Source organism: Sinocyclocheilus anshuiensis, unplaced genomic scaffold, assembly GCF_001515605.1.
Source record: "Sinocyclocheilus anshuiensis isolate Anshui unplaced genomic scaffold, SAMN03320099.WGS_v1.1 scaffold1079, whole genome shotgun sequence".
Classification (NCBI taxonomy): Eukaryota; Metazoa; Chordata; class Actinopteri; order Cypriniformes; family Cyprinidae; genus Sinocyclocheilus; species Sinocyclocheilus anshuiensis.
Genome location: NW_015548207.1, coordinates 251,226 through 278,422, shown reverse-complemented (window position 1 = coordinate 278,422; position 27,197 = coordinate 251,226). Strand labels below are relative to the sequence as shown.

Below are 27,197 nucleotides of genomic sequence, written 5' to 3'. Positions count from 1 at the left end.
CACAAGATCTATCTATCTATCTATCTATCTATCTATCTATCTATCTATCTATCTATCTATCTATCTATCGTCTGTTTGTCTGTCTGTCTGTCTGTCTGTCTAATCATATTTGTCAAATAAAAAACACCTCTAAGGCTGATGAACTGATAATAATCGATAAAAAATAAATAAATATTGAAACACAAATATTGTGCCAAAATTAAACCGCCTAGTTATTGCTTTTTTCCTTTCAGAAGTAGCTTATTCAAATAAGAGGTTTCTGATGGAGTTCATGTGTGAAGTGTGAACTATTTGTTTAATATGAACAGATGGTTGTTTGGTCACACGTCGCTAGAGCTCACAGATGGATTTTCCATATTTCCACTATTTTTATTTAATAATAATAAGTTTGTTTGTAAAGTGCAATTCGCACGTGTGTGTTTTTAATTAGCGCGTGTGTGCGTGTGCGCGCGCTCGCGTGAGTGATGCGCTGAACGCTCTCCAGCAGTGCGCGCGTCCTCCGCTCGCGTCCAGGTGTCACATTCTTCGGATGCTTCTGATCATTTGAACCCGGGACCGAATCATCATGACGGACCCCTCCTCTGCTGCTGACCCCACTGCTGGTCCTGTAGACCCCGGTCCTGCTTCTGTTCCGGATCCAGCGGTGTTGGATTCAGCATCGACTCCTGCAAACGGACACCATCCGAACCAAGCAGATACTTTCAACATGGAGCAGCAGATGAAAATAGGAGAGCCGGAGGACAACGGTACGAGTTTGGGTTTAAATACTTTTGATAGAGACTTTATGGGGTTATTTGCGTGGAAAGATACATATACAGCTGAACACGGGGCATGTTGTCACACGCTTACTCCAGTGAATATTTCTCAGGTTGGGTTTATTTCTGAAAGTCAGTTTCTGAAAAGACATAAAATGTAAAGACTTGACTTCAAAATATATAAATAAAATAAAAATAAAAAAGACTAGCAAAAAAGATAGCTAGTTAGCCTAATCCATCCAATACAGCGGTAATTAATTACAATAGAAATAACACGCTTTCATTAACACTGATTTGAGATTAATACATTTTTTAAGAAGAAATGCCATCTAAAGTATATTTTAAAAAGCATGTTTCACAACATATATGTATTTAAATGTATTTTAGACTATTTAATGGCTAAATTAAATAATAACAAATTAAAAATAAATAAATAAAGATATTTTATTTATGTAATATTAACATTTATGTAATAAATATTTTATTACAGAATTGATTTTTTTTTAATAAATGTAAAAAAACTGTTGTTTTGGCCAGCAGAAAGTGCAATGAATTTATTGTTTGAAGTTACAAACATATTAAATGTATGTGACAACTTGCCCCAGTCTTATACTCAGAACGCAGATTCATTTATTATCTGTTTGGTTCTTTTCTGAATGAATTCTAATGTGATTCTATTGAGCGCAACACCTACAACTGTAGTTCTGAGAACATAATTCATACATTGTTTCCTAATTTAAGACAGTTTTGAACTAGATGCTATAAATCAACATGCAAAAACACACTGCTAAAGAAAACAAGCATTTGTATAATTGGACTTTTTAATCAAAACCTCATAGTTGCTGAGATATTGCATTTGTGACAACTAGCCCCGGTGTGTCTCATACACTTTATGGACTTATTTGTGAATAAATCCCATTGAATTCCTCTGAGACACATGTAGGATGTGTTTAGATGTGAAGACAGTGAGATAACCTGACGTAAGCTAACTGAGCGATGTCCCTCGGCAGGTCTTCTGGAGAGCAGTATGCGTCTGAAACCCCATGAGGCTCAGAGTTACAGAAAAAAGGCATTATGGGTATCCTGGGTCTCCATTGTGGTGACAATGATCTTAGCCATCGCTGCATTCAGTGAGTATCCGGCCCCTCATCTCTAGAGAATCACGGGCCCCTTGATAATACAGACCTATATGATGTCATATCCTGTTTTGAAGACGAGCTCCTAGTTGATGTAGCTTTATTCTTTTGGGACTTTGTGATACAGTTTTAAACATCGAATTCAGTATCGTTTCTGTAGTAGCAGTTTGGTTTTTATCTTATAGTCTGGAGTGGGATGTTGAATTGTATTTAATACATAAAATTATATATATAATTATTTTATATTACTTTTACAAAAAGTTATGATATATGTAATGTTGTGGAAAAGTTCATTTATTTCAGTAATTCAACTCAAATTGTATTTGCAAAATAAATCCTTGTTAATTTAATTATTAATTAATTTTAATTACTGTTATGTAAAGAGTGTTATTTTTTACCATGTGTTTGTCAAAAAAGTCAAGCGATGCTGAAGGAAATTTGAAGCTTTTCTCCGTGTAATATGTTAAAATGCTACATTTTATATTGTCATAAAATATAATTATATATATATATATATATATATACACACATACACAATTTTTTACAAAATGTATCTATCTATATATATTTAATATATAAAATATAATAATATAGTTATATATTTATTTTATGTATCATTATTTAACCATTTTTTTATATATGTTACATATTATTTAATTATATAATTAATTATAGTAATTTATAAAATAATACTATTATTAATTTATATAATAACAATATTAATTACAAAATTATATGTGTTTAATTAAAAATATATGAATATAATTCTATAGAAAGAGAGAGTTGAGAGAGTTTGTGTGTGTGTGTGTGTGGGTATATCATATAATTTTACACATTTTTTCTGGGCCGAACAGAGCCAACAGCTGTGTGTAGTTTGGTTCAGTGCCATGAGCTTGATACACAAGATCAGGTTTGACTAGTTTCTCCATGGCTGTTCTGCAAGATTACTTTGATAATCATCGCTGAAAGAAAGTGCACAGGATAAACAGGACACACGGGAACATCGTAAACCAATTACATTAATAGCACACTTTATTCTCAGCTTCCAATACAGAATATCCTCAGAGGTACAAAACCGCGAAACTGTCAAAGAAAAGTGATCATACATTTTTTTGTTTTAAAGCGTTTAATCAACCGTGGAGAGAATTTTACATTCTCAATAGCATACTTGCATACTATCCTTACTATTTCTGTACTATATAGACTGCATACTGTGAATGTTCAGTATGCATGCAATACCTGGATCACAGTTGCTGTTTTCTATAATACTGTATCCCAAAATGCAGTAAACTAATCCTTACATTTCCGAAAAGATCTGAGGGACATTTTAGGCTTTAATTGGCATTATGCCTCAAATGCTTTTGATAGAGCTTAACATGAACCCCGAATATTCTCTTAAATCTTTAAGCTGGGATACTCAAGATGGCCTTATGCAGACTATTGTTGTTTTCTCAGCACAAAGTGCGCTTAATTATTTTGTAGACTGGTTCCTGGCCATGTGGTTTAATCTTGGAGCAGCTAAGAGAAGCCCCGCACTGGATTTGATGTATGATTTTGAGGGAATGGTTTCTTGCTCTGTGCTCCGTCCCTCGGGATCAAAATGACTCACCTTACACTTCCAGAGTTGGACAGGGACTCTGGGACGCACGTTGCCAGGCTGTGAAGATTCAGTCACATAGCAACTCCAGAGCAACGAAGCCTGAGGGATGTTGTCATGTAGTCATCTCAATCTATCTGTAATGGCAATGTTTTGGCGTCAAAGGAAATGAAATGATTGCAGACAGCTGTTAAGGGCAAATGACAGAGAGAGAGCTAATTGTTTTGGTAAATTAATCAGAATGAGCTTTATGAGCTTTATTGCCAGGTATGTTTACACATACGAGGAATTTGTTTTCGTGACAGAAGCTTCCACAGTGTAACAGAATGACAGTGACAGAACAAAAAACACAGATAATAAAAAATAAAAATAAATAAAAAAATAGAACAAGTAAAATAAGGAATAGAAAATATACAAATCGACAATTGTATGTACAGGTATATAACAATAGACAGTTGTATGTACAGGTTGGAGTCTATGTGAGTGTCCCACTTCAGGTCCTGAGAGATTGTGGTGCCCAGGAACCTGAATGACTCCTGGGCACCACAATCTCTCAGGACCTGAAGTGGTCCTGTGAAAAACACAATAACTATCTGAGGATTTTGATTTGTTCTGCATTTATTTGTGGTGCTTGCTAATGGCCTTTTGACTTGGGCTATTAAGCAACCACCTAGCAACACCCTAGAAACCAGCCAGAACACCATAGCAACCGCATAGCGATGCGCTAACAGCCACTCAGAAAACCTTAGCAATAGCATAGCAACACCCTAGCTTTAGCAGCTAGCTATGGCATGAACAACCACCATTTCATTGACAAAATGGTTTATTTTGTGAGCAGTTAACTTAAAATTATCCTACATAAATGGAAATATGTTGATTTGAGTTGAAATTATTATATTATGTGACAGGATTGCAGAAGTGATACAAGAGATATGATTTCGTGTTAGCATTAGCATTTAGCATCATAATATAAAAATACTTGACAGAAAGCCTCTCCAGTACACTCGCTTCTTGTTCCTGTTTAACCCTTCCAAGACATTCAAACACACAAACTTGTCAACTACTAGCAAATATTGCTATACTGTATAAAGAAGCATATGTCGGAAAACAAAATATTTGATCGGCATTTTTTTTTTTCAAGGAATTGTCTGACAAGGAATTGACCTTGTCTTGAAAACCAAGTTGATGCATCCAAATAAAAAAACAAATATTTTTTTATTTGTTTTATTTTTGATATTAGTTTGATATTTTTATGAAGGAAATGACGAAAGCAGTGGTGGTGTGATATGAGAGATGTGAAAGAAGTGCCAGCCTCAAATACCCAGATGAGTGGTGTGTTATTCAGCGTTGCTAATGACGACGGTTGTTATTGGTGAATAACACACCTCAGAATGTCGCGACTGACCAATCAGAATCAAGTATTCCAGAGAGCCATGTGATAATACCATATAGAGTCCTCCAAGTTAATAAAAATGCACTAAAATCAACAAAATCCCATCTTGATCTCCATGCAGGTTGTCAGGGTGTTCTGGAGAGTTGCTGTGTGGTTCCTAAAATGCTCTGGGTGATTGCTATGTAGTTGCTTGATAGGGTGTTCTGGGTGGTAACCAGAGCTGGGCAGTAATTGATTACATGTAATCTGGATTACGTAATCAGATTCCAAAAATTAAGTACTTGTAATTAGATTATTTGACATTTTAAAATACTCATAATCACACTACAGTTACTTTTTTATTGATTACACTATTACATAGCCTATTATTCAAATAATAGCAATAAATTATTCATAATTTATGGATTCATAATTTATGGAAGGCTTTTGCCGTTCAAACACATTAAAATGCACACATTCACGTTATTTCTTATTTACACGTTATTTCTTATTTATTTCTTATTTAGGGATTCCCAAACTTTTTTCTTGTCAGCCGAACCTCTTTCACATAATATATTTATTTATTTATTAATTAATTAATTATTTATTAATAAGTTATAACACATTTGCATGTTGACATTTCTCTATAGGCTATTGGTTAATGGTCACATTCATCTTTTTTAGTAAGTGCTTTATTTTGATTGTTGCTATTTCAAAATGATTTATTTTAGTTTTACATTTTTATGATTTAATTATTAGCTTTTGATTCATTTTTATCAAGGGAAACCTTGATATGATGTAATGTTAAATGCACTTCATTTGATTTATTTTTGTATTTTTATATCAATATGGTACAAGACTATCCTATTTAAATCAAAAGTAATCAAAAAGTAGTCTGGTTATATTACCTAAAGTGTGTAATGAAATGGATTATGTTACTACTACAATATCTGTCATGCAATTCTGAATGTAATTTGGAGTAACAGACTACAATTTGCAAGTAATCTACCCAGCACTAGTGGTATAGCTATTTTATTGCTAGGGTGGTTGCTAGATAGTTTTATACTGGCCCAAGTCCATCCCAAGTCTCTGTGATATCCTACTCTCTATAAATGACTCTTAACCCTCTTTAATGTAAGTCTGTGTGATTCTGTCACCCATTTTTCGTCTGCCACACTGTTTAGAAGTACATTAGCGTATAGAGCCCTCATTAAATATGCACTAAAAGCTATAAAAATCCCATCTCGACTTCCACAAAGTCTTCAAGAGCACCAGCGTTATGTTTGGGTGGCGTGCATTTGGGTCAGTATGGGTTTTGAGAAGATCAAATCTATATTTGATGGCTGGATTATGGTTTTAACTGAATTATCCTCGAATCGGTTCAGATAAAGTGTCTGATCAGGCGATCCGAGTCTCGCTATCTTCCCTGAAGCACTTGTGAGGCTACGCTATCTGAAGTGTAAGCGGGACGGCTGGTTTTTCATTAACGGCTGCGCTACTCCTGTCAGCCCGAAGGAACCGAATGTGTGTGTGCGGCTGGCGAGGGTTTGTGTACGTTTTAGAGGCGTTTGGAAACTGACGAAGGCAGAAAGAAGGAAGGATGGAAGTAAAGGAGGAGAGGAAGAGAAACGGTCTAATATATACCAGTCTGTGAAAGCTGAATTCCCAGATGTCTCGTGGCTTCCAGCGCAGCCAATTAACACGCTGTCAGCGACAGAGTGTCTTCTGCTTCACACACAAACGCACAAATGTGCTCACATACCTCCAAACCTAATAAACACATCTAGAAATTTCTCCATTGCGGGAAATAAGCCCTATTTGGACCAGCGTAATGTATTTAAATGTCAGTTCCTGAAGAGTTAACTGACTTCAGACTGAAGAAAATGAATTTAGTATGCATGTGCGTGTGGACATTTTTCTCGCGCTAGGCACAGAATGTAAATATCACACTGGCGAGGAGAGGTCACAGATAGAGGAGGGGTAGTTCGCTCTCATATTAATGCATTCAGCACTACCAGTCTGTAAAAGCCAGCATGCCAACTCCCATAGAGCCCCGAGTCTAAAAATAAAAGATGGAAGACAGATAGAGAGAGAGAAGAGAAGTGGAGGGTGCTTTGCCCTCTTCTGCGCCTCCTCTAGTTTTTTAAAACATCAACACAGTGAGCCAAGTAAACAGGTTTGTGAGAACAAATAGACGAAAGGCTTAAAAAAGTCACAGTCTCATGGATTTCAGTTGGTAAACACTCAGACGGATATCTAGTGGAATGGAATAGGCCTATCTATATATATTTGCTTTAACATATTCATTTTAGCACAAGTGTTGGCAATATTAGATTAAGTTTTCTATTATCATAACTGATATCAGGTCTTTATTAGCTTTAGTCTTAGCATTATTAGTGTTAGCGAGAGTAGGCTACTGCTAGGCTATTAAAATGAACTAACTGATATCAACTAAAATATCCTAATCTATTAGCTTTAAATGCTAATTTATTAGCCAAAGGTTTACCATTAGTTTTAGTATTAGTGTTAGTTTCAGTCAGATTAGCTTTTGTAGTAGGCCTGTTGTAACGTATATACCTACTATGAGACACTATTAAAAAAAGATATTTTAAAAAAGATATTAAAAATAGTAAGAATAGCATACTGGTATGCAGTTTCAAATTTAGCAGTTGTATGAATGGCTTATTGAATTCATCCAGAAGCCTGAATCATTTCAGAATAAACACCACCGTGTTGATCGAAGATGCAATGAATGGCAAAATAGAACAAAACAGTCCATATTGACAATATTGTGTCTAAAATGTAGCTTAATTTTGACTCCGCTCTAATATAGGCTACTGACTGTATGCAACTTGACTTAATCATAATTAGAAAATGTTAAATATTAGTATAAATATTTATAATTTAATAATCTATAATCTAGTATTAGTTTAGGCATTTCGTTTTTGTAGTATCATAACAACACTGACCAGTCAAAGTCTTTCATGTGACTCCAGACTTGTGCCGTATCAGAAGATTGTTGAAAACGTCCTGCAAGTGATAACAACATGCAAATTTATTCACCAGCTCTGACACAGAAACTAGATCACATTCCCTGTTTCGGTTTGTGTGTGACGATGCTTGTGTGTGTGTGTGTGTGTGAGTGAGGCAGAAAGACAGACCGAGCAGACGACAGGATTTTCAGAGCAGCTGTTGTGTTGGATTTCAACATTCTGCAACTCGCCGTCTCTAAAGATTCTGCCCTATTTTCACAGAAGACACACCTAAAAAGAAAGTAGAAAGTGCAGTTACACACAACAAACCATGAACATCTATTTTAATCAACATCTATTTGTGCTGCTGATCCATGAGACTAGCAAAAGCTTCCAAGGGCAAGATCTTCAATGAGTTTACACATCATGCGCCACTGATACATCTGAGAATAAGTGTCACAAAATGGTTCTTGCCGCATAGCAGCAGCATGTTCGTTCACTGTGTTAGACTGCATGTGTTTAAACATCCATAACCCGGGAGAATGGGTGCTTGTCATTTTAGCTATATATGCTTAAATGTGATTTGAAAAATACAAAAGTAAACACAAAATCAATGTTGCAATATTTTTCATTAGCATACTGTACGAGTAATGCAAATTTTCTCATGTGTTTTCGTAAATCAAACATTCATAACCTACTGGAATGGGTATCAGCTTTTTTTGAGCCACATATGCTCAAATACTGATTTGTAAAATACGAAAATCACAAAAACGTTTTTTTTTCCCCAATACTGTATATGTTACGCAGATTTTCTTGTATGTTCTCGTAACATTCATAACCTGCAAGAATGGGTGGTTGTCAGGTTTTTTGAGCTACATTTCCTCAAAGTGACTGTAAAATACAAAAGTAGGCACAAAAACAGTGTTGCGATATTTTTCATCACAGTAATGTATGAATTATGCAGGTTTGCATGATCCGTACAACACGCAAACAGACATAACGCAACACAAATGTGCAGAACTGTTAACGACAAAAGTCAAATAAAATGTTACATGCCGATAATTTTCAGTAACGGTACTTTAATACTTAAAAAAAAAAATGTATACTTCACCAAATATAGTGAAATGCTAATACAGCAATCAATAAACGTTTCACGGAATGGTATCAAATAAAGTCCAAAAATAAAGTAAAGGTAAAAACGTTACCAGACCAACATTTCGGTCCCGTAGCTTTATGAGAGATGATAAATTGCGCAATTTTAGTTCAGGTGACTTGCGTAACTCATAATTTACTGTATGGAAAATATCGCGCCAAATTTTGTGTCCTACAAATCACATTTGCTCACAAAACATGACAAACATATTGTTTCCTTTTTCACCTCAAATAAAGGCAAAAAATTTTTCGCAATTTATCAGAACAATAATTTATAGTAAATATAATAAATTATTTAATAAATGACATTAAGAGACACAGGCTGGCAAATACATCTGAAGAAACAGCTTTAAGAAACTGTAAAAATATGTCCTACTTACATAAATTAGTTAAGTTAGCAGCAGTTAGCGATATTTTTTTGCACAAAATTGCGTTCTGTGATGTGCCTATGAAATTCAATATCCATTCAAAGTGTTTTGTTGGTCATTTTTACATCAATGATAAGACAGAAGCTGAATTACCCACAGTAATCCTTCATACACATGATGCATCATTGTGATCCTATCCTACGGTTTTACAAGCTTCATAGTTTTCATGATCGGCTCTGGCCGCTGTATCAGCACTCCTTGTAGAAGCTGCTGACTTCACATGAATATCAGCATAAATATGACTTCTTAATGAGCAGGGAATGGTTTCAGCTTTCCACAGATACACAACTCTCCATAAATCCTTGCCTATTACCCAAGATGCACTGCACGTGGTACAACTAACCCCCCTGAAGTTTGTTGTATGATTAAGATGTAGATGTTGTTCCCGAGACAACGTATGTTTTTTTTTAGTGAAAACTTCTAGTGTGTCCGACGGGATTCTGCAGGACAATGAATGACTGCACGGATTATGGATGTTTTATTGACTGTCGATGTGTTTCTTGAGAATGGCCTCTTGAGAACTTGAATTCGGCTGGCGCGAGACGTCTAAAACAGAGTGGATTTCACTAAAAGGAACAGAATTTATATTTAGAAACTGCTAAATCTTTAATCTCATGCCGCAGCAGCTCCGTTATTCATTTTTAACGGTGTTCCTGAGGAACAGAGAGAGTGTGTGTTTGTTTTTGAGTAATGACTTCTGCCATTCGAATGTGTATGGAAACTTTAGCTAAAGACTAACGCTGGTGTATTTGAGCATGGTTATTATAGACCTTTGACAAGGCTGGATGTTTGCGAGCACCTTTATTTAGTCATTATCCAGGCATTCAGAAACTAAATAGAACATTTTTTTTAATTTTTGGAGTTTGTTCCCCCAAAAACAACCAAACCGGAACCATATGCTAACATTAGGGGAACATTCCATGTTTGCTGGGATACTGCACAGATAGGACCTAAAGAGAACATTTGGAATTGGTTCCCCAAAAAATAACCAAACAAGAATCGTCCACTAACATTAGGGGAATGTTATGTGTTTGCTGATATATTTCTACACTACAAAAAATAGAACCTGAAGAGAACATTCATAGAACGTTTGGAGTCTGTTCCCCAAAAAATAGGTTTACACTACACTCTAAAAAATGCTGGGTTAAATACAACACAGTGCTGGGTAAAATAGGGACAAACAAAATTGGGTTGTTTTGACCCAGCGGTTGGGTTAAATGTTTAACCCAACCTTCTGGGTAGTAACCCAACCGCTGGGTCAAAACAACCCAATTGCTGGGTTTGTCCCTATTTTACCCAGCACTGGGTTGTATTTAACCCAGCATTTTTTAGAGTGTATACTGTACCATATTTCACTCTAAATTCTTATTCTTTACCATACTGTGTAGTGTTTTCTGTATTGCTGTACTGTACACTCAATTGCACAAGGAAAATAGATGCATAAGTTACTGTCCTGAAACAGAGACCTGGGTACTTTTGAGAGTTTGGCTGACCCTGTAGAGGTGGGTGGAATATCTCGGATCACTCATCCAGTCTCAGGTTGAAGGATTCAGATGCATTAGAGGTCAATATAAAGTCGATAACTGGACACAAGCCACACTGCCGTTTGGGTAGCTCAGATCCACACCATGTGCTGACATCACAGTGTGAAGAGATGAAATCTGATCCAGGCCACTTTACTTGCTGGCAATCATTCAAACACACAGTTTTACAGCAGGGGAATGCATAATGTTTAGATATGTATTTGAGACAAACACTTACAGTATCAAAATCAATATTAACACTATATTCTTCCTGAATGCCGGAGTGGATGGTGACTGGAAAGAAGCTGTGAAAAGTAAAGGAATTGAAATTCACATTAATTCATAACATTTCCATTACTGGCATAGCATATTCTTAAAGGGATTATCTGTTTAACTAATGGACTTTTAATAGTAAAATGTATTAATTTATTTAAAAATATTTTAAAAACACTCCACATTTAAAAATCATCTGTATGTATTTGTTTGTTTGTTTAAATATAACAATATTTAAAAAAAAATTAAACACTTCACATTTAAAGTTTGTTCAACTAATAAACTTAATTAATTATTTAAATTAATTAAACTTAATTAACTAAATTAATTAAACTTAATTAATTATTTAATTTAAAAGATAGTTTATTTATTAATTTGATAGTTAATTAATGAATTAATTAAAAACAATATTTTGTAAAATTAAACGCTTCACATTTACAGTTTTTCCAACTTATGAACTCTCTTTTTATTTTTGTATGTATTTATTATTTTTAAATAAAAAATATAAAAAAAGTAAACACTACACATTTAAAATTTTTCAAACTAATGAACTGTTTTAAAGGTAAAAAATGTATTATTAATTCATTATTTAAACACTTCACAATTAAAGTTTGTCCAACTAATTAACTGTTTTTTAAAATGTAAATAAAAAATAAAACATTTTAAATTGAAATCATTTTCATTTGAACAAACTTTTCCTCTTTTCTTTTGTAGCTGTTTCTATAATGCGGCATAGTGCATCAGCGTTTGGGTTTGCTGTAAGTATGTGAACACTTCATATCATTAAATGGTCATTATTTCACAGTCTTTAATGCTTTAACGCTTCACTTCATCAGTGTGGTTCATTTGTTTGCAGTTTGATGCCATTCTGGATGTCCTGTCCTCCATAATCGTGATTTGGCGATACAGTAATGCGGCGGCTGTCCATTCAGCACACAGAGAATACATGTGAGTACATGTGATCCTTCCTCTATTAAAGCAAACATGGGGGACGTGGTATAGTTTGTGCTCTGCGGGGGATTCTGAGTAGTGTCAGTAGCCAATTAGACACCGTTTCTGGGCAACAAGGAGAGCAGAAGGTTAGACTGATCTTTCAAGGTAACGATATTGAGATTTTGACATGCTGAAGGAGAACATTAGTGGGCATTTTGTGGTCAAACAAGACGCACAACTAATTATCTAACCAAATAGTGGTCATTAAAATTATTATGTTTTCAGATGTGCTGTATCTTTAAGACAAAATTAGCGTAATTTACCTAAGCAGGTTAAAGCAGGTTAACGTTTTCTAAAGACCACCAGCTTTGATGGATGGAGGCCAGGCAGACAGACTCTCCGGTCCCACAGGAAGTGGCCCCACTCTGGGTTTCATGTCTAAAGAGGGTCTTTAGACAGTCTCTTTCTGTGTTCGGCGTCCCTTATCAGCTGAAGGACAGAATAGAGATGGCAAAAGGGCGGGAGGGCTTTGTGAACGGAAAGAAAAAACAGGAAGCAGAGAAAGAGAGACACAGGACAAAGGCAGAAGTGTGCATCAGCCGACTAGATAGTACAGTGCAGACACACACATTAATGACTCCGTTTGTAATGTGCCATGAAGCCATGGGTCTCTGGGGAAATCTGCCGGGATGTGGATCGCCGTGGAGACAGATTACATCATAACGTGGGCTGCATTATCAAGATGAAATATCCACTGGACTCCAGACTCATAAAGAGTAAAACCATTTGACAATAATGATTTACCACAGCAGTTTTTAAAGGGGTGGTTCACTGTTTTTTTTCTGCATTAAACCGCCAGAATTTTAAAAGACGATATCTCCGTTTGCATTGAACTTTCAGCTTCCTAACTTTACAGATATTGTTTATGCTCAAACAGCAACATTACACACTTACTAACGTTAAAAAAGTGAAATCGCAATCAACCACCCCTTTAAAGAAAATGTGAGTGCAAAAATCAGTGCGATGCTACGCAAGATTTCGCTGGGTGGTTGTTAGTTTGTGCTGAGTGATTCCTATAGAGTGGCTATATGTGGTTACTAAAGTGTTCTGACTGGTTGCTAGGGGATTGCTAGGTAGATGTTAGTGCATTCTTCATGGTTTGTAGGGCATTGCTACAGTCGGTGGTTGCTAGGGTGTTCTGAGTGGTTGCTAGGGTGATGCTATTATGTTCTGAGTGGTTTCTAGGGCATTGCTACAGTAGGTGGTTGCTAGGGTGATGCTATTGTGTTTTGCATGGGGCAGTTGGTTAGAAAGGTGGACTTGTAACCCAAACGTTGCGGGTCCGAGTCTCAGCTCGCAGGTTCGAGGCTGCCCACTGCTCTGTGTGTGTGTACACTTGGATGGGTTAAATGCAGAGCACAAATGCCGAGTATGGGTCACGTCACTTTACTTTTTTTTTTTTCTAGGGCATTGCTACAGTAGATAGCTAGTGTTGCTAGGGTGTTTTGAGTGGCTGCTAGTGTGTCCTGCATGGTTTCTAGGGCATAGCTAGGTGGTTGCTAGGTGGATGTCATTGTGTTCTGTGTAGTCAATAGGGCATTATTGGGGTGTTCTGAGTAGTTCCTAGGAAGTTGCTAAGTGGTTAGTAAGGTTAGCTCACACACACAAATTAGCTTGCATTTTGATTGTCAATCAGAACCTCAAAGAATAAATATGTTTAGTTAACTTTCTAATTGAAAGCAAGTTTGAAATGATCACTAATTTTCAGATTGAAAATAGATAGAATTTGTAATGTTTGTATTGATAAAAATATTTCTAACACACTAAATATTAAATTGAATGGACTATCAAACCAGACATGATCAAACCCATCAAACAAACATCTTACCAGCATCAGGGGGGTTCCTCCTTGGCCTGATTTTATGAGATAAACTAGATTAAATTAATCTGCATGTCTTAATTTCATTTTAATTTGATCTCCCGAGACTGTATTTATCTGTAATTAATCACTAACCAAAACACAGACTTAACGGACTAAGCTTGCTAAACCCGTTATGATCCCCGTGTAAGAAATAGAGCAGAAAGGCCCTAAAACTTCACCAGATTTCACCCCAACTAGGCCTACCCCTGCGGCAGAGTAAATAGTGGAACAGATGCCTGCGCCTATTTACCAGGCTTGATTAGACAACTACAGCCTTCATTTATAAACGCAGGGCTTGACAGGCCTAATAAGAATGAGATACTAAAGCAAGCAGAAGCTTCAGAGTTGTGTTTTATTAAGTGACTCAGACACAGGAGGGGAATCAGACCGTGAACTCAATAAAGCGTCAGTTGGATTGATGTTGTGGTTTACTCAATGTACCTTGTGTGTTTTCCAGAGCGTGTGCCATCCTCGGAGTCGTGTTCATCTTGTCGGCCATCACTATCCTGGTGAAAGCGATCCATGATCTCGCCACAAAACTGCAACCAGAAGTGGTAAGAAAACAGCTAACACATAATTCAGCATCTTATTTGGTTGGTTGATTCATTTGTTAATTCACTGACTCATTGATCTATTCATTGCATTGGTTGATTGAATAATTCAGTGGTTGATTCATTTGTTTGTTCATTCACTTACTGATTCATTAATTGGATTGGTTGATTGATAGTTCCAGTGGTTGTTTGATTCATTTGGTTTGTTCATTCACTCACTGATTTCTTCTTTGCATTGGTTGGTTGTTACCTGTTGTTGATTCATTTGTTTGTTTGTTTGTTCATTTACTCACTGATTCATTTGTTTGATTGGTGACTGATTGATCCAGTACTTGATTCATTCCTATTTTTTATTTTTATTTTATTTTATTTTTATTTACTCACCGACTCGTTTGATTAGTGACTGATTGATCCAGTGGTTGATTCATTCATTTGTATTTTTGTTCATTTACTCACTGATTTATTTATTGGATTGGTTGATTGATTGTGGTTGATTCATTGATTTGTTTGTTTATTCTTTATTCTCTCACTAATTTATTCATTGAATTGGTTGATTGATTTTTTCCAATGGTTGATTCATTAATTCGTTTGTTTGTTTATTCACTCACTGATTCATTAATTGGCTGGTTGATTGATTGTTCTTGGCTTTTCACCTGATTCACTGATTGATTGTCGCAAACAAATGTTATGTTATTTTCTAAGCTGATTTGATTCTGTCTTTTTCTAAATATATTTCCGTGTTTATTTGCTCTAAGCTTCCGTACTCTCATATCTTATTTCCCCGCTGGCATTTTATTGACTGTAAACTCCATTCAAGAGTCTGTCAGGTGAAGGATGCCACACACAAATACAACACTATCTTTTCATGTCATCGGTTGTGTGAGTTCTCCCTCGGCTGGAACTAACGTCGCCTGCTAAACAGCAGAAGTGTAAAGCTGAATGTACACGACGGAGACAAGGTGTGAAGTCACGGACGAGATTAGAATAGTCTGATATCACTGTTGCCAGGCAACATGAAGAGGGGAAATAGTTTCCCCTAAACCAGTTCTTCAGTACCACTCTACTATCACTCACTCTCTCTCTCAATCTAGCTCTCCATCCGTCTTCCTGTGATGAAACGAGACACTGAAAGCCTTGGTCTGGTACTGCCTCTGTGGTGTAAAGACTACTGCTACTGTACATTACTTGAAGGAAAGGAAATAATCCTCTTTTCAATCAAGAACCAATCAAAGCAATCACATTATGAACTTTGTGTCAAGTCTTGCTACTTGTTTTACAAATGAACCCCTCTTGGGTTCTAGAAACATCAGTACATAGATGCTCTAAAGAACCAGTGCTATTATAAAAAAAAAAAATGATTCTAAGATGACAACGAAAACTCAAAAAAGTTCTATAATAACATATTGACAACTAAAAAAGGTTCTACGATGACATAATAATTAAAGGTATCTACGATGATATAGCTGAAAGGTATCTCTGATGACAGTGAAAACTAAAAAAGGTTCTATGATGAACTAAAATTAAAACGTTTCTACGATGACATAACGAACACTTAAAAAAGTTCTACGATGACCTAAGAACTAAAAAAGTTTTTACGATGACATAAACTACAAAAAAAGCTTCTACGATGGCATTGACAACTGAAAAAGGTTATACAATGACAAAATAACAACAACAACAAAATTCTACGATGACATAATGGGAAATTTAAAAAAAAAGGTTCTCTTATGGCATCATGAGAATTCAAAAACTCATGGGAACTTAAGAAGGTTCTATTATGATGTAATGAGAACTAAAAAGGTTTTATCATGTCATTTTCTCATAAGGCTTGAGACTGTAAACCTTTTTAGAACCTTTAAGAATTTTTAAACGCTTAGCAAACAAAATTAGGGTGTAATTGAGAAGACGATAACCAGATAGGAGACAGAGAGAGAGGGGAGAGACAGAGTCTGTGCTGATGATTTAATCAGGACTCTGGCTTCTCTCTGGAGGATTCCTGTTCCTGTCTCAGCGTGTAAAGCTGGGTTTTGGCGCATACAAGCTCCACCTAAAAATAGATCCAATATTTCTCCCTCCCTTCATCTGCTGCTGATGTCAGAAACACTTCCCTCCTTCTTTTCTCTCTCTTATTTTTTCTCACATACTCTCTCTCTCATGCTCTTTCGCTCTCTAATGAAATGTTAATAGGATGTTCTGAACAAGGTGTTTGAAATGGACTGCCCCCTTTCGCAATCCCATGTGTGCATTTCTGAGAAAGATCGACTGGTTTTCAGGTGCTATAAAATCAATACAACAATCTTCCACAGAATAGTCCCATCTGCGCCATTTGCACTTCCTGTCGTAAACCTACTAGATTAAAACAAAATCAGTTAAGTAAGTGACTAAATGACACAAAAAATACAGCCCTAAATAATGATGTTTACATAATTTTATGGTCCTGTGGTCGGAACTACACACAAGACACACAACCATAAAAAAGTATGATAGCGCAACTGCTACCAATTCCCCGTCTGATTCCTGGCAGAGATGAGATGGATGATCAGAGATGTTTCTGAGAGACGTTGTGGGATGTTTGCGGGCAGGCAGACAGCGTTTGTGATAAATGCGAGGGCATGAGGTTGTTTTTAACTCTTCAGGGAGGGTTAGCGTTGTTCGACACTATCCGCGAGACACAAACCTCATTGTTTTCTGCTTTCTTCACCTGCCTGACATCAATATTGATGAGTTTCTCTCACCAGAAGATCCATCATAGCGTTTTATGTGGAGGGAACAGATGATGCATTGACTGTCCGTTTGTGTCTGTCTGTGTGTGTGTGTGTTTGTGTTGGACGTTATTTTTGATGCTGGGAACCTTGCAGCGTTGCATTTTTTTCACATCTGCAAGGCCAGCGTGCAATTTTAATGATTCTGCTCGGGCTGAGAAGGCAACTCGCCACTTTATTCAACTTTTTTTTTTTTTTTTGCATCCTTCCATTGTCTCTTTCACCTCTGCACTTCTTATTTCCATTCATATTGCGTTCTATTCAACATATCCATAGTTACTTCACATACTAGATTTGCATTATGCATACTATACTTACATGTGTGGAATACCCAGGTTTGGACTGGTTCAGAATACTAGCATACTATTTACTGCATACTGAGCAGTATACACTGTATACTGAAATAGTATGTATTATGCAGCGACATTTAAAACAATAGTATATTACATTATCATTAAAAGACCTCATTACTTTGCATGTTTACTTCAGCAAGTGTGCAGTCTGAAAAGTTTTGTATGCATAGGATAGCTGTAAACATGCACTTGTAACATGACTGCAATGAGGCCATTTGACAATTTAGTATGCTACTGTTTGAAATGATTATTATTGCATACTGCATACTGTTTTTATAAATAGGAAACAGTATGGTAGTACCCAATTCAGAACATAGCCTAACTTTGGCTGTCTTTGAAAGATTAGCTATCTACTGTACATACTGCACAGTATATACTGAAATAGTATGTATTACGCAGCAACAGACATTTCAAATATTAGTATGCTACATTATTTTTACTTCAGCAAGTGTGAAGTATGCACATTTTCGCATGCATACCTGGAAACATGAACTTAATGAGGTCATGTGACAATTTAGTATGCTACTGTTTGAAATGTTTAATGTTGCATACTCACTTTTTTAATAGGAAAAAGTACAATAATATTGTAGTGTCATTTTTTATGCATAGAAGAATATGATTATTTAGTATGCACCTGTTTGAACTCTTTACTGTTGCATACTGAAACTATTGTTTTTTTAATTAGGAAACAGTATGCTAGTATTCTATTCTGAATAGAGCCCATAACTTTGGCTATGTTTGGAATACTAGCATACTACTAACTGCATAAAGCACAGTATGTACTAACAGTAGTATGCTACATTATTGTCAAAAAAATGAATTACTGTGCATGTTTACTTCAGCAAGTGTGCAGTATGCAAATTTTGTATTCATAAGTGATATCAAAGTATGTTCAGAAGAGAGTACTAGCATGCAGCAGAAGTGTTTCAATTAGTAGCATACATCAAGTGTATGTTTCACTTGATGTCATGTGACAACAATTTAGTATGCTACTAATTGAAACACTTCTGCTACATGCTAGTATTCTATTCTGAACATACTTTATGTCCAGAATGCTAGCATACCACTTACTGCAGACTCCATAAGGTGATACTGAAACGGCATTGATTATGCAGCGGTATAAATTTCAGTAGTTTGTCAAAAAACATTATTGTGCATGTTTACTTCAGCAAGTGTGCAGTATGTGTTTTTTTTCTATGTATGGATTGTGATAATTTAGCATGCTAGATTTTAAAATGTTTACTGTTGCATACTGTGTACTGCATCACACATTATAAAACAAGAAACAATATAATAGTATGCTGATATTCCATTCTGCTAGTGATACTACACACTGCATACTAGACAGCACATTCTGTATTTATGCAATAAGAAACATTTCAAACAGTAGTATGCTACATTGCTAATAAACCTCATTACCTTGCATGTTAATTTCAAGTGTGCAGTGTATAAATGTTTGTACATACACTTCATGAGGTCATATGAAAACAATATAGTATTCTACAGTTAGAAATGTAGCAGTAACTCTTCAAACAGTACATGCTACATTGTCATTAAACCTCATTACCTGGTTTGTTTACTTCAGCAAGTGAACAGTATGCTTTTTTTATGCATAAAATGATTAAACAATTTAGTATTCTACAGTTTAAAATGCTTAATTTCGCATACTGCGTAGTTTCAAACTATGCCATTCCACTAACATACTACGTACCCACATACTAGACTGTATTTACGCAGTGTATACTGTATTTATAAAGTGCTAAACACTTCAAACAATAGTACGCTACATTAGTATCAGAACACATCAAAATGTTAACTTCAGCGCGTGCACAGCCTACATACTATATACTGCAGAAATAGTAAGAATATTATGGTAGTATGTTATTTAGAATATAACGTGACTTATTATTTGATCAAAATTTATATTTTTACCCAAATTTGAATGCAAAAATACTATACTAAACTCACTGTAATGAGGTTGTGACAACAGTGTAGCATACTACTACAGTATTTGAAATGTTTGCAGTTGCCTATTTAAAAACAATACACAGTATACAGTATATATGCTACACAGAGTTTGCTATTCTAATCTAAACACTCCCTTGATTTCCAGTACAGCGTGTCATCATCAGTATGAATTGCTGTTGAATAAAACAGTGCAGTTAGCCGCTTTGAACGTCACCTTGTGCTCAGTATGATAACGTCTCTCTCTTTCTCTTCCTCCAGGATGACTTCCTGTACAGCGTCTCGGTTATCAGCGGGGTGATGTGTGCCATTCTGTCCGTCTGTAAGTTCATGCTGGGGAAAGTCCTCACCAGCAGGGCTCTCATCACCGATGGTACGTTTACCCGGAAACCCACCGGGTTACCGTGGTGATATGCCAGCCTGCTTTATTATTCACAGTGCCGTGGCAACGTGTCTGGTCTGATTTCACCTTAGCTCCTCCCATTTTGATTTCCGACCAGCTGGAAGAAGCAGGATTCCACACCTGAAGTATATTTGGCTTAATAAACCAATTCCATCAAATCCCAAAAATAATATTACTTTCAAAACATTAACGCTTTAGACATCACATTACAGATGTTACGTTTGTTACAAAAATCGTTCCAAACAGTTTCCTTTCTGTGAAACATGAGATGTTTAGCAGAATGTGCTTTTTTCCATATACTGAAAGATGGAAAGATGGCCAAGCTCCAAAAATGACAACAAATATGTTTTTATGACTTCAGATGACTTAAAATACAACTCAAAAATAGTAGAGGATACTTTTATGGCGTTTTCATTTGGTAATATAAAAGAAAATTCAAAATACTGAAAAAGAAAAGACGACAGACAAGTAGATAGACAGACGAGCAGATGGAGGGTGCAGAGACAGACATATCCGCACAGATGGACGTGTACACACACACACACACACACACACACACACACACACACAGAGTTAAAATTAAATCATGTGGCTAATTGAGAAGAGGTGTGCTAGTACTTTTCTAACTGACCAAACTTGCAACTTCTTTAAAATCACACTGAAAAAAAAAGTTGTAGGATTTTCTTTGTGAAATTGGCTAGTTTTCTACTTGCTGTTTTCTGATTGAAAACAGCAAGTAGAATTAAATATGAAATTTGTTTATGAAATCATGTTTAATTTGTAAGTTTAGCTAAAAAGTTAAAAAGTTTAGCTAAAAAAAAAGAACATCTCTGATGCATTCTGTAATTAGGAAGTTTAGTTTAATTAAAAACATATTTTTGATGTCTAATGTTTAGTAAGTTTAGCTAAAGACGTTAAAAGTTGAGCTAATAAAGAGCATTTTTGATGTCTTATGATTAATTACTCATTTTAGCTAAAAAGAACCTTTTGATGCCTTGTTTACTTAAGTTTAGTTTGATTAGTAAGTTTTGGTTAAGTTTAACTAAAATATATATTTTTTATATCTCATGTTTAAAAAGTTTTGCTATAAAGTTAAAAAGTTGAGCTAATGAACGTTTAATAAGTAAGTTTAGCTAAAAAAAAAAAAGCTAAAATATATATTTTTAAATGTCTTATGTTCAATGAGTAAGTTTAGTTAAAAAAAGAAAGCTTAACTAATTTTTTTAATGTCTCATGTTTAGTCAGTTTAGCTAAAAAAAATAAAAAAAAGTTAAAGTTTAGCTAATTTATTTATTTTTTGGATGTCTTATGTTTAATTAGTATGTTTGGCTAAAAAGTTAAAAAGTTTAGCCAAAAAAGAGCATTAAAAAAAAAAAAAAAAGTATTTTACTAATTTCTGGGTGAAATTAGTTTCAAATAACTTTGTCAAATAACAAAGAAATGAGAATTAAAGTAGAATTAAACATGAAATTTTGATTTAGAAAATTGAAATATTTTCTTGTAAAACGTACTCCGATAATCTTTATTTACACACTTAAGCGTTAAACTTTAAAAACAGTGCAAAGTATTTTGACATGTTTACCTAGAATTCATTTATATCACACACAAACACACGGTCTGACAGTAATCGCTAATGTCAACCAGCACTCATCTGTGTACACAAAGTGTTCCAGTAGCACAAACACACACCCATCGTGAATGAGCGAATCACACGCCAGCTAAACCAGGTGTGTGAAATTCACCAGCTGTCCAAACATCTACTACTGCTGCACCAGCTAGTTAGCACACAATTACTAGTCATCTCAAAATACAATGATTTATAATCTGTAAAGATAAAGAAACATTTCGGTAGCACTTTATTTTACAGTCCTGTTCCATGTGTACATACTATGGAATTATTACAGCAATTACAATAACTGGGTAATAACTGCAGTAGGTACTAACCCTGAACCTATCCCTAAACCTAACTTTATGCCATGTAGTTACTTTATACTGCCCAGTACCTTTCTTGGTTAAGTTACTGTAAGTTCACGTACTGTAAAATAAAGTGTAACCAACATTTCTGATGTCTCATGTTTAATTAGTAAGCTTAGCTAAAAAAAAGATTATGAAAAAAACAAAACAAAAACATTTTTTGTTTCAATTTCAATTTGTACGTTTAGATAAAAACGTTTTTAAATTTTAGCTACAAAATAACTTTTTTCAAGTAAAAAGAGAACGTTTTTGATGCCTCAAATTTAATTGGCAAGTTCAGCTTCAAAAAGTTAAAAAATGTAACCAAAAAACACTGTTGTCAATTTATTTATCCCTATGTCATTCCAAACCTGTATAAATTAATTTTTTTCTGTGGAACACAAAAGTAGACATTTAGCAGAATGTTCACGCTGCTCTTTCCGATGTTTTTTTTACATGTGATTAATTATTCATTTGCAGGTTTTAACTCTCTAGTTGGCGCCGTCATGGGATTCTCCATCCTCATCAGCGCTGAGGTGTTCAAACACGAACCTAGCGTCTGGTACCTGGACGGGACTATCGGGGTTCTGATCGGACTGATCATTCTCGCCTACGGAGTCAAGTAAGAGTCCAAATCCAATTCAAATCGGAAAACATAAAGGTGCACTAAGTAAACGGGGTCATTTTGAAGTGTAAAAGCAAAAATTGTATTTTAAAGTTTATAAAATAACTAAAATTCAATAAACCAAGGCTAAAACTATAGACAGTAAAAAAGAAAAAAAAAACAAAAATGACAAAAACTTCAAATGAAAACAGAAATATTCTAATTCAAAATATTAACAAAAACTATCACGGTACTAAAATAACACTGTATAACAGCTGTCACGCTTGCTGCTACGGTGTGGAGTGAGGAACGAGGAGACGTAGGAACAAACTCAAATAACAGTCTTTAATGATTATCCAAAGGAATCCACGTAGCACAAACATAGGGAACCAGAAGACATTAGACACCGGATGATGGAACAGAACATTCTTAAATAATCAACTAAACGAGGGGATGATGAGACACACCTGGAATCAATGAAACACAATGGGAACAGGAACAGGAAAGACCAAATATGGGCATAAACACACGAGGAAAAACTAGGTCAAGGGGAGCACATGGGGAGCAAAACACACACAGACAGTCCATAATTCTGACATATCGCCCACCTCCCGGAAGGCGCGTCCTCACGCCGAAGAAACAACAGAAGGAGGGACGGGTGGGAACCCAGGAGGAGGCTCAGGAGGAGGACAGACACCCGGGAGGGGGCCAGCAGACAGAGTCCAGGTAAGTGACGACGGAGGGAGGAGCCAAGGATGAAACAGGAGGAACCAGGGAGCCATACCAACCAGGAGGGAGCCATAATGGCGACCCACGGTGGAGCCGACGGAGGGAGGAGCCATGGAGGAGGAAGGGCTGACGACTCCAGGGGGCCGACCAATGGCGGCGGAGCAGGTGGCGGAGGAGTCCGAGGTGGAGACGGAGAGCCGATGAGCCAGGGCGACGGGGAGGATTCGGAGGGCCAAGGTGGAGCAGATGGCTCAGGCGACCGAGGTGGAGGGGGGGATCTGGAAGGCCGCGGTGGAACCGGAGCAACTGAGGACTGAGGAGGAGCCGAAGGGAAGGAGGAGCCTGACGGAGCCGGAAGGATGTAGGGACGAGGCGCAACTGGAGGAATGGAGTCCCGAGGCGACGGATGGTCGACGACAGACCAAGGCGGAGCCAGAGGGACGAGGGAGCCCGGCGGAGCCAGTTGACGGATGGACCATGGCAGAGAGGAGGGAGCTAGGAGCCATGGTGGAGCCACTGGGTCGACGGGCCGAGGCGGAGTCCAGGACTCAGAGGCTGGAGGCGGAGGCCAGGGATTCTCCAGCCACGGTAACAATGGAGGATGGCAGACTCGCCGAGCTCGCACCGTACAGATGGTGGGCTGAGGGCGAGCAGAGGGGCTACCAGACGACAGCGGTGGAGGAGGCAGGAGCGGGAATTTGTGAGCCTCCGGGCATTCACTTCGGAGTTACACAGTCCCAGATCCATAATTAGCTCACCCTCAGCCACGGTGCAGGGGTCGGAGCTCCTCTCCACGCTCTCACTGTCCACGGCTTTCTCCCTCGTGGCGGGCGTTGTAGCCGGCTCTCACACCTGGTCTGATGATCCGTGAGGCTCTGGCTTCGTGGCGATCCTCAGCTCTGTCACACTCCTAGGCTCAGGCTCGTCGTTCGCAACGGGCTCAGGCTCTCCGTCAACGCGCAGCGGGGAGCTGGTGGATCGGAGGTAGACTTGGGCACTGGGTTTGGCTGTGTTCTGGATCGGAGGTAGACACTCCCCAGACACCGGATGATTGCCTCCCTCCAGCTCAGTCCGGTGGTGTCTGGGAGGTCAAGTAGTAGTTAGCCCCGATGCAGAACAGTGAGTTCAGCGTAGAATAGTTGAACGCTGTTAACACGGCGAGCTGGCTGAACTCAATCGCATACTCCAAAAGGGGAAGGTCCTTGCGGGCGAGGGAGGTAAACTTTGCGGCAAGGGGATCCATGGGGAGCACGGGGAAACCAGAAAACAAAACACTGTAAAAACGCAAAAAATAAATGGAGAGGAACAACGCAAATAAACTTTTTGTAGGTCCGGTGTTCTGTCACGCTTGCTGCTATGGCGTGGAGTGAGGAACGAGGAGACGTAGGAATAAACTCAAATAACAGTCTTTAATGATAATCCAAAGGAATCCACGTAGCACAAACACAGGGAACCAGAAGACATTAGACACCAGATGAGGGACCATGGAACAGAACACTCTTAAATAATCAACTAAACGAGGGGATGACGAGACACACCTGGAATCAATGAAACACAATGGGAACAGGAACAGGAAAGACCAAATATGCACACGAGGGAAAACTAGGTCAAGGGGAGCACGTGGGGAGCAAAACACACACAGACAGTCCATAATCCTGACATTAGCACAGCACAAAGCTGTTTAATAAACAGTAATTTAATAATGTCTTATACTCTTGAGGGATTTCAGGCATGACTCTGTTTGTCTTTGGTGCAACTGTAAATATGCTGGAGACTTTAGCTAAAGCCTCTGAAAGGGATGCTAATGATGTAGAGTTTTGTTGGTTAAATAGCTAATATAATTTCAAGTAATTATTATAATAACACTAGCCTAGAGACTGTAATTAGCGCTTGACTTATTGTAATAGAAATGTAACATGCACATACGTTGAAGATTCAGGGAATCATATGCAAAGCTCAAACGTCATCTGGAAGATTTCCCACTACTAATCGAACGCTGAATGACTTGACAGAACTTAAGCTGAAATGTAATTCTATAAGCTGTAAACTTCACCGGCTGTGTCTCTTTCCCAAAAGCACACAGTGTTGCGTTAAGCAGAGGTCATTTAGTTTGAAGTGACAGTCTTCATCCTTCAGAGGTTAGGAAGTTCAGAGCTGCACATGCTGAGTTTAGCCTTGTTATTGTGCTGTACTATGCCAATAAATACACAGTGGTTTATTTATAGTTATTGTAACTTGTAAAGTCAAACAAATTGGCCTAAATTTAAGGTTTATGTGTTTGAATTGAATTGTAAAATTTCCATCTATTTGGATTACTCAGATTTAATATAAACAAACTAATAAACTTAATTGTTTTCACAATTATTAGATTTATGCTCTAAGGAAGTTGAATACATGCATTTTTAAAATAGGATTATTTAAAAAAAAATCTAATAGATGCAAATAGATTGCCTTTTTTTTCTTACTGGTTTGATTGACAAATATTTATCACACTGAGTTTATTAGTTTATGATAAAACTGTATTATTCAAATGGATGGAAATTTTTACATGCAATTCAAATACATAAATCTTATTTTAGGCCTAAATATTTTTTGTGTGTGACGGGAACAAGATTCAAACTTTCCCCTACCAGACTCGAACATGCATTGCCACATATACAATAATTAAAATTAAATTCCACAATAGAAAAGCCAAACATATGATAGAAAATGAACTATAGATCAATACCATGTCAAGTCTAATTAATTAATTGACAGCATTATTTTAGCAACAATAAGGTACTATTCTAGTTTTTTTTTGCATTTTTATTTTTGTATTTTTAATTTTAGCAATTTTATGCTGTTTGTTTTGTCTTTTTTAGTTACTGTTTTCTTTTAAATATATCTATATAGTTTATTTATTTCAGTTTTAGTTTTAGTTGTTATTTTAGTACATCATGTTAAACTAAATGAAAATGGGAATTGTTGCCTTGGGAACTAGCTGAAATAAAATGTTTTTATATTTTATTATTTTACTATATTTCAGTTAACATTTATTCGTATTTCAAATAATAAACATGTTTTTTTAATGGTTTTAGTTGTACTTAAAGGGGTCATATGATGCGATTTCAATTTTTCCTTTCTCTTTGAAGTGTTACAAGCTCTTGGTGCATAAAGAAGATCTGTAAAGTTGCAAAGACTAAAGTCTCAAATCCAAAGAGATATTCTTTATAAAAGTTAAGAGTCAACCACGCCTACCTAAAACGGCTCGTTCTAACACGCCCCCACATCTACGTCACGATGTGGGAAGATTTGCATAACGCCGCCCAAATGTTCACGCAAAGAAAGAAGGCGTAACTTTTATTCTCGCTGTAGTATTGTTGCTGCCGCCGCCATGTCGTGGAGACGCTGTGTGTTTCGTTGTGAAAGCGAAACTACTTTGTTTGGTCTTCCAAAAGAGGACGATACCTGCTTCGTCATGCCTGGAGCTGATCCGTGCTGGTCGCTGAAGGAAATACATCAACTTCGCGCTGTCTATTGCCGGATCGGCTTTCACCGTGGACGAAGCAGAGTCTGCTTGCCGCTCCTTCGTCGGATCCGCCAGCTGCGCCGTTCTCAACCCCGCTGCCTCAGCTCACTCTAGCCCGGCCTCAGCTCACGCTAAGCCGGGGCTTCCGCTAGGCCGCTGTGTTTTTCGTTGTGAAAGCGAAACTACTTTGTTTGGCCTTCCAAAAATGGACACGACTAGAAATCAGTGATTAAGTTGTATTTACAACACTGTTCCAGAACAGTGCAACCCAAATATTCAGATGTGTGCAGCACATTTTATGGAGAAC

The 27,197-nt window shown here is 36.9% G+C and overlaps 1 protein-coding gene across 1 annotated transcript in view; it reads left to right on the top strand.

The window, feature by feature from the left end:
- The first annotated feature begins 481 nt into the window (after window positions 1-481).
- LOC107653588 (transmembrane protein 163-like) overlaps window positions 482-27,197 on the top strand; it is a 29,598-nt gene continuing 2,882 nt past the window's right edge. Inside the window, exons 1-7 of the mRNA XM_016440329.1 lie at window positions 482-746; window positions 1,766-1,885; window positions 11,923-11,966; window positions 12,065-12,156; window positions 14,520-14,616; window positions 19,955-20,066; window positions 22,530-22,671. Coding sequence (XP_016295815.1) covers window positions 566-746; window positions 1,766-1,885; window positions 11,923-11,966; window positions 12,065-12,156; window positions 14,520-14,616; window positions 19,955-20,066; window positions 22,530-22,671 — 788 coding nt within the window. The 5' untranslated portion in view covers window positions 482-565. The remainder of the gene's footprint in view (window positions 747-1,765; window positions 1,886-11,922; window positions 11,967-12,064; window positions 12,157-14,519; window positions 14,617-19,954; window positions 20,067-22,529; window positions 22,672-27,197) is intronic.